This window comes from Martes martes, assembly GCF_963455335.1.
Source record: "Martes martes genome assembly, chromosome: 1".
In the NCBI taxonomy this organism is placed as follows: Eukaryota; Metazoa; Chordata; class Mammalia; order Carnivora; family Mustelidae; genus Martes; species Martes martes.
The window spans coordinates 207,459,671-207,468,544 of record NC_137888.1 but is presented as its reverse complement, the minus strand read 5'-3'; the positions used below and the strand labels follow the sequence as shown (position 1 = coordinate 207,468,544).

Genomic DNA, 8,874 nt, shown 5'->3' with positions numbered 1-8,874 from the left:
AGGCTTTCTTTGGGGCGGCGGTGGCGGTCTGGAGGTGGTTTTGGGACCACACCACAGAAGGAGGCGCGGTTCCAGCTGAGGGGCCTGGAGGCTTTTATTTATCAACTTGTCCACAGGGTGGGGGCAGACCCACTACAGGGCGACCTCAGGGGCCACCTCACCGGACCCCTGGCCTCGGGCCACATCTGCCTCCCTCCGCTCCCGCCGCTTCTTCCGCTGGAGCAGTCGACGTTCCCGCTCATACTCCTTCATGCGCATCACGTAGCTGCAAGCAGAGCACGTGAACAGCAGTCAGGCTCCCCAGCCAGGCCCTCCCACGCCCAGGGGAGCCGAAGGGACAGGAGTAGGTGCCCCACAGCTTTCTGGGAAGCCTCTGAGTTGGGAAAGACCTGTGTGCCTGGCTTAAGCATGGGGTGTGCCTGGGCCGGAGCTGCCTAGCTGACACCAGTGAGCCCAGGGCTGAAGCTGGGCCTCCAACCTGGAACCTGGCCTGGCCATTCCTCCAGGGGTCTCAGAGCCATCCAGCCCTCCTGCAGGCCCCTAGAGATTCCTCTGAACCAAGCTGGGGCCTGGCCGGAACCTCGGAGCCAGCTGGCTGTCTTGTCTGTGGGGCAGTGTCCTGCTGGGGGCGGGTCTGGGGCTCACTCGAGATGCTCGCAGTATTCCCAGTCGTGCTGCTCGTGCTTGCAGGCCAGGAAATTGGGGAAGCTGTCACGCTTGCACTTGAGCAGCCGGATGAGGTAGTGGGCGCAGTAGTCCCGCTGCTGCAGCACCAGCTGTGCGTCGTTCATCTGCTGTTGGGTGGCCACCATCTCTGCAAGGAGTGGGCAGGCTTGCTGGGCTCAAACTGCCCAAGACCCGTCCCCCACCCTCACACCAGACTCCTGGGAGCCCCCACTGGCATGTGGTGCCTGCAGTACAGCCACCCTCTGGCAGTGTCCTTTCTAATGTGCGCAAAGACCACTCCGGATGCTGAGGCACAGACACGGAAAGGGTCCCTCCCCATCACCCCAGGGTGCCTCCGCATCTGTACTGGATCCTTGCGTCCCCTTTCCTGGGGCTCCTTCCCCCAGGCTCACTCTCCAGACAGCTCCACCCTGCAGAGCCGGTGCTCGGAAACCACCTTCTCTCAATGTGTCGTCCCCCGAGGGCCACACCCCAGCGCTGCCTGGGGCACCTGCATCCCGGCCGGACCTGCCCTGCCGGCAGCCTCCACCTCCTCTGCTAAAAAGTGGAGTCATGTCCCCAGCTCCAGAGTCAACAGTGTGCGAATACATGTGAAGCACTTGGGCCCATGCCTCAGAGGAGCTGAACTGGCTCCTGGTCCTGGTGCCGTGGCCGCCGGGCACATCCGACGGGGTGAAATCACCCTTACAAGGCTGAATGGGGCTGGTAGGACTGGACACCTACCCCAGCCTATGCCCCACTCTCTTCAGCCCAACATGGGGCCCTGGACCCAGGCATCCTGCATCCTCAAGGCCAGCCCTACTCCCCTCGACATCTTCTTGGTCCAGGTGCCTCCGCATCAGCCCCAAAAGGTGTCCACGGTGATTTGCATCTTCCCCTGGCTGGCTTCCTTCCCCTCTGCTTTCCAGTCCCATTTTTCTCTCCCCCAACCGGGCCTCATCTCCAGCCCCTGCACCCATGCTCTTCCAGCCTCCACGCTGCCCACACACGGCTTTCACCAGCGCCTCCCGAGATGCCAGGACTCCATGCTTCCTCAACTTCCTGCCTGCTTCTTTCTCGAATGTTCTTTTCCCCACTGCTCCCTGGGACCACTCTCTGGCTGCCCAATCATTAAATGGTGGCTTCCAGCGGTCCTTGCTAGGAGCTCTCTGTTCATTCTCATCCGTGGCTCGATCCCACTCCACAGGTGGATGAGCCACAACTTGGTCCCGCCAACCTCATCTGAGCCCCAGGCCTGGGTATCCACCTGCAGCCCCCTGCTGGCTTGCACAGCAGTGTGGCACCAGCAGCAGTGGGGTCTCTGGCGTCAGCCAGGAGTCACATAGCACCTACTGTGTGCTAGGTGTTGGAGATACAGCAGGGAACATGCCAGACAAGGGTGCCTGCCCTCGGAGGCAGACACAACAATGAGGTGGAACCAGCTTATCACAGAATGTCTGGCAATGCTCAGTATTAGGGAGAAAAGTAAAGCAAGGAAGAGAGGGGCAGTGTTGGGGTGTGGGTCACCCCTTAGATGCAGGCGTCCCTTAGAAAGGCATCTGAAGGTGAGGAAGTGAGTCATACCTGGGGGAAGGGCATTCCCAGTGGTGGGAGAGCAGGTTGAAAGGCCCTGAGGTGAGAAGAGGTTCAGGATGCCCCAGGGATCTCGGCCCCCCACATAAGCATGTGGCTGGAGCTAGAGCCAGGGGCAAGCTTGGTGGGGAAGTCAGGAATTGTTTTGGACCTGCTGAGTGGGAGATGCCCACGAATCTGGAGTTGAGGGTCCAGGCCCAGCTGGAGATAAAAAACTGGGAGCATCACAAGGCACCAGGGACTGGCAGAGACCCCCAGGGCTGGGTGGGCGTGAGTGGAGATGGAAGGCCCAAGCAGCAAGGCACCTCACCATTTATAAGGCAGGGACATGGGGAGGAATCCTGAGGGCCCATCAGTGAGGTGTGTGGGCATGCGGGGGCCTGGGCACCAGGTGAAGAGGGGTTTCCAGGAAGTGGTAGCGATCAACTTGGATGCCAGCTGCAGCGGGTTAGAACAGAGAACTGACAACCGGTTCAGGGATACAGACAGAGTGGGGGCTGCATGGGAAGCTGGAAAGGAGCCCCTTCTGTGAAGGGTGGGGATTCAGCTGGAGGGATTTTTGAAACGGTGTTAATAAGTGTGTTTGCATGATGATGGGAAAACCAGTGTTGCACAAGGAGAAGGGTTGGGGCAGACAACAGGCAAGGGGATGTGACAGGTGGCACAAAGGGTTCGTCTGGAGTGGGGGGGGGGGGCGGCGCACGCCTGGCTAGTGCATGAGCAGATAATCTGGAGGAACAAGAGAGAAGGCCAGGTCGCAGGGATGCAGGGAAGCTGAGCTCTTTTGGTTGCTTGTATTTTCTTAATAAGAGATATAAGTGACTAGCTGGAGGGAGGTGCTTGAATTCTGAGAGAGAAAGTATGGGGTTTAGGAAGGCACCAGAATGAGCCAAGTGCCAGAGAAGGTAGCAGGAAAACCAGCAGTGTGAGAGTCACCAAGGGGAGGCATGGGGAGAGCAGTCAGCCAGGTTGGGTGTTCTTCTCCTGTGATGTTCGACTGCACAGGGATAGATGCCAAGGAAAGCCCAGTCTAAGCCCAGTTTTAGTTTAGCCAACCAAGAAAGAGGCGCAGGGGCCTGTGCCATTATGGGCAAAGGATTCACATGATAAGGAGTTGGGGGACTGACTGGATGCAGGTTCACGTGGGACTGACGGACCATCAGGATTTGGGACACTGGAGGAGTCCACCACCTCCTAACGTTCTCTCTGCACACCACTGGCTTAGAGGTCTCCCTGTCGCTCCCCACGCAGCAGCCAGCATCTTTTGACTAAGCAAGTCTGGTCATGTCCCTCCGCTTAGAAACACGGACTCTCCCCTCTCCTTGTATTTTATCTGGCCAACTCCTACGTATCCCTCTGAGATGTCGCTTCCAGCCACCGCCTCCTGGAAGCCTGCCTTGATACCCCAGGTGCCGCCCCCCGAGATATGCCCGGTTCCGCTGTCTTTCCCACAGGGCTGGAGTTCCCTCTAGGCAGTGTCTGCTGTATGGACGGTGCCCAACTTGAGACTTGGCCAGGCTGCCTCTCGATATGCTTGTGATAATACTACATAAAAAGAGCAACGAGTAGGACATGTGCGGCGTGAGGAGGCCCTTGTTTTTGTGTATGCCCTGAACAGCAATACCAACTGGACAGAGTTACAGCGGACAGGTCCCTTCCGTGATACACCCTGCCTTGGCTCCCCACTGTCTCCAGGACCAAGACCGGCTCCGACCGCCTCTCGGCCCCAGACTGCCACTCTCGCCCCCGGGCTTTTTGCTCCAACTGTGACTTCTGCTTGGGATGCCTCCATACTCAGCCAGGCTCACGCGAGTCCTCTAGACTCTTCCGGGCCGCGCTGCCGGGGCTGAGCCCAGACACACAGCCGGGAACCCGAGCCCAACCCTGGGGACCCCGCGATTCGGGAGTTCTGGGCGTCCGCGTCCCACTCCCGCCGGCCGCGGCTGCGCACTAGGCCTCACCGCGCTCCTTGCGCCCCGGGAAGCCGTAGTCGGGGGGGAAGGTGGGCATCCGCTGGGGATCGGGCTCCCCCGATGAATCGGTCACATAGCGCCGGACCAGATGCGCCCCCATGGCTGCAGTCGCCGCAGATTCCCGCAGCAGCCGGGGGGTCACCTCGCTCCTACCCGGAAGCACTACCCCTTTGCCAGCCACAGCTTCCGGGTCGCACAGGCTGCGGCCGGGATCAGGGAGACGAACGGCTCAGGAAGACTTCCGTTCTCTCTGGCGCCTCCTGGCGGTCAGGCGGAGACCGCACAGGCGCCGCAGTGCCCTGGAGAGATCAGGTGGACTCCAGAAAGGGTCTTCCGGCTTCTGGAGACAATCTTTTTTTTTTTTTTTTTTTTAATTTTTTATTTCTTTTCAGCGTAACAGTATTAATTGTTTTTGCACCACACCCAGTGCTCCATGCAATCCGTGCCCTCCCTAATACCCACCACCCGGTTCCCCCAACCTCCCACCCCTCCGCCCCTTCAAAACCCTCAGGTTGTTTAATCTGGGCGGGCCGTGAGGAAGAGGTCGACCAGGGGCCTTTTCCCAACCCTCCCTAGGCACAAACGAAAATTATTATTATTATTTTTTGAAAGATTTTATTTATTTGGCTGAGAGCGAGAGGAAACACAAGCCTGGGGAGTGGGAGAGGGAGAAGCAGGTTCACGGTGGAGTAGGGAGCCCAACACGGGGCTTGATCCCAGCACCCTGGGATCATGACCCTAGCGGAAGGCAGACGTCTAACAAGTGAGCCACCCAGGTGGCCTGAAAATTGTTTTTCATAGCGTGTTTCCAAAAACCCGTTTTTCTTTTAAAACATTCAAATTTCAATTAGTGAATCATTGAACACTACATCAAAAATTAATGATGTACTATATTGGCTAATTAAACATAATAACCAAAAAAATAAAACATTCGAATTTGTCTTAAAAAAAACTCCCGCGCAGTATTGATGATATAATTAGCAAACATCAAAAGTTTAAATGCAATTATTCAAAATAAATGTTTTAATTGATTAATTTAAATACTCAAAGTTATAAAAAAAGATTTAAAGCTGAAATTTTAATTTTATTTTTATTACTTATTTATTTACTTTTAAACAATTTTACTTATTTATTTATTTGTTAGAGAAAAAGAGCACAAGCAGGGGGAGCAACAGGCAGAGGGAAAAGCAGCCGCCCCACTGAGCAAGGAGCCTGATTCAGTCTCCATCCCAGAACCCTGGGATCACGACCAGAGCTGAAGGCAGACGCTTAACTGAGCTACCCAGGTGTCCCTTATTTTATTTTTAAAGATTTTATTTATTTATCTGAGAGAGAAAAAGAGAGCACAAGCATGGGGAGGGGCAGAGAGAGAGGGAGAAGCAGACTTCTCTCCAAGGAGAGAGCCCTACGTGGGGTTTGATCCTAGGAACGCTGGATCATGACCTGAGTCGGAGACAGATGCTCAAATAACCGAGGCCCCTCCCCCTGGGCCCCTAAAGCTGAATTTTTAAGTCCTTTTGGGTACTTTTGTAAAAATAAGACTCAATTCTACTATCCCTCTAATTGCCACTGTAAAGAATTGATATTACTTTTCACACTTGTTACATTAGGGCTTACATATATGCAAATTTAAGAGTATAGCACGTTGTTTAGTACTGCCAGATACTACTTAGCCTCAATATTCAACTGTAACAAATGGTGTGTTAATTTTTTACTCTCTGGAAACCTGCCTGGGGACACAAAGAGAAACCATTCAATGGGTGCTTGGGGGGATTGGGTGCAACTGTCAGAAAGGAAATTAGATCATGTCATTCCTTGGCTAAAACCCTCCCTTGGGTCCCCATTTCATATGGAATAAAAACTGGACCCAGCCCGAAAGTGTCTGACTCAGGAGGTATGGGGTAGGGCCCCAGAATCTGCATTTCTTTCTTTTTTTTTTTTTTTAAGATTTTTATTTATTTATTTGACAGACAGAAATCACAAGTAAGCAGAGAGGCAGGCAGAGAGAGAGGAGGAAGCAGGCTCCCTGTGGAGCAGAGAGCCCGACACGGGGCTCGATCCCAGGACCCTGGGATCATGACCTGAGCCGAAGGCAGAGGCTTTAACACACTGAGCCACCCAGGCACCCCTGCATTTCTTTTTTTAAAAAAGATTTTATTTATTTATTAATTTGACAGAGAGAGCAAGAGAGCGAGAGAGCGAGAGAGCAGAGGTAGGGGGAGCAGTAGGCAGAGGGAGAGGGAGAAGCAGATGCCCTGCTAAGCAGGAAGCCCCATGTGGGGCTCAATCCCAGGACTCTGGGATCATGACCTCCACTGAAGGCAGATGCTCAACAGACTGAGCCACCCAGGTGCCCCAGAATCTGCATTTCTAACAAGTTCCAGGTTGTGGTCATGTTGCTGATCTGGGGTTCACCCTTCGGAGAATTGCTGAGTTAGATTTTCATGTGCTGATACAGAGAAGTGGCCATAAGGTATTAAGTGGAAAAAACGCCCTATGGAGAATGGACCAATGTTGAATGAAACTTTCTTTCCAGGTCTTACTTGGAACCTGACCCCAGACCATGACATAGATTTGTGATTCTTGTGCTCTTTCTGACTCCAGGGGGCAGCATTCACATTGTAGTCTTTCTGAATGACACTCCTGGAATTGTGCAGTGCATGATTTGCACAGCTGTACCAGGCAGCCCTGCCTTGTTCCGGTTGTCTCTCCTCCCCCCCACTCCCCCGCCTTTCTCTGTGCTTCAGCTCTTACGCAGAGGTCAGAGCTGGGAGGAGATCTGGGAGGGCAAATTACGATCCCAGCTTGCTTTCTCTGCATGACCTTGGGAAACTCAGTTTACTCATCTGTAAAATGGGATCAATAATACTAGTCCCATCTAACCTGAGATCCCTTTGGATTATATTGTTTACTGTTGGTCTCTCCTTTTGAATGTCAGCTCCATGGAGCAGGGAATTTTGTCTTCTTCACTGTCGTATTCCTGCACCTAGAACGGAGCTGGCTCGCAATGAGTGCTCTGTAAGCACTTATCAAGTCAACAAATGAATAAATGAAGTGGTTTGGGGGAGTCAGGTAGGTGGTTGCATGAAAAGCACTCATTGCCTGCCATATAGTGGGCGCCCAACACATGCTTGCTGTTATTACTCTTGTCCAGGTTGCATTCTTTTTTTATTTTTATTTTTTTAAGATTTTTATTTATTTATTTGACAGAGAGATCACAAGTAGACAGAGGCAGGCAGAGAGAGAGGAGGAAGCAGGCTCCCCGCTGAGCAGAGAGCCCGATACGGGGCTCGATCCATGACCCCGCGATCATGACCCGAGCCATGACCCCGCGATCATGACCCGATCCATGACCCCGCGATCATGACCCGAGCCGAAGGCAGAGGCTTCAACCCACTGAGCCACCCAGGCGCCCCCCAGGTTGCATTCTAACGAAAAGGTATGAGGCTGAATAAAATGAAGTGGGGAGGCCAGCAGGGGGAGTTCTCATGCCCTACCATCCTTGGTCAATTGCAGACTATACTGGAAAAGAGGTATCTTGCATTTACCACCCCATCTGGGTGGAGGCAACAGCCCAGACAGCGAAGCACAGTCACAACTCAGCCACTGAGAAGCCACTACTACTTGGAACTCCCATTTCATTCCAGTGGGCTTTTTTAAAAAATTGACATATAATGTATTATTTGTTTCAGGGGTACAGGTCTGTGATTCATCAGTCTTACACAACACATAGCACTTACCACAACACATACCCTCCCCAATGTCCATCACCCAGCTACTCCATCCCCCCTCCCCTTCCCTCCAGCAACCTATAGTTTGTTTCATGAGATTAAGAGTCTCTTATGGTTTGTCTCCCTCTCTGGCTTTGTCTTGTTTCATTTTTCCCTCCCTTCCCCTATGATCTTCTGTCTTGTTTCTTATATTCTGCATATCAGTGAGATCGTATGATAATTGTCTTTCTCTGATTGCTTTACAATACCCTCTAGTTCTATCCACGTCGTTGCAAATGGCAAGATTTCAATTTTTTGATGGCTACATACTATTTCATTGTATAGATATACCACATCTTTATCCATTCATCTGTCGATGGACATCTGGGCTCTTTCTATAGTTTGGCTATTGTGGGCATCGCTGCTATAAACACTGGGGTGCATGTGCCCCTCCAGTGGAGTTTTGTTCATAACAGCCCCTCCCAACTCCCTCTTTCCTTTATAAAGGGGTGGTTTTCAACTTGGTTCTCTGGACTTGCCTATGGTTTGACCACAACCTGCTCATTGTAGGTTGCAATTCTCTGCTATTACCAAACACACTCATGTTGCTTATGAAATAACTGGCTTTTTTTTTTTTTCAGGTTAATGAAGGGCAACCAAGACAGCAGGATACTCCTGGGACCAGTCATTTTGGTAGAAGCTGAAGGGGTCCAAGCCACGGATGATTCTGGGTGGGTGGCGGGATGTGGCCCATTTTGTCCTGAGGTCCCTGGACTCCCTCTATTGCCTCAGCTGGCCTGTCCATACTCAGAGTTGGGACCTGGAGATGATATTAGGGTGAGGGTGGTTTCAGGCAGTCTGTGCCAGGGTGGAGGAAGGGGCTGGGCCTTGGTCACCTGTGCCACTCAACCTTCCTTTTTTTTCTCTACCAA

The 8,874-nt window shown here is 52.8% G+C and overlaps 1 protein-coding gene across 1 annotated transcript; it reads right to left on the bottom strand.

The window, feature by feature from the left end:
* Nucleotides 1-69: 69 nt before the first annotated feature.
* On the bottom strand, nt 70-4,483 carry NDUFB7 (NADH:ubiquinone oxidoreductase subunit B7). The gene is made up of 3 exons (XM_080804141.1): nt 4,221-4,483; nt 646-814; nt 70-265 (listed from the first exon to the last, which is right to left on the bottom strand). Exons 1-3 carry the CDS (start codon nt 4,330-4,332, stop codon nt 133-135), a joined length of 414 nt encoding a protein of 137 aa, XP_080660267.1. The 5' UTR covers nt 4,333-4,483; the 3' UTR covers nt 70-132.
* Between the last annotated feature and the right edge of the window lie 4,391 nt (nt 4,484-8,874).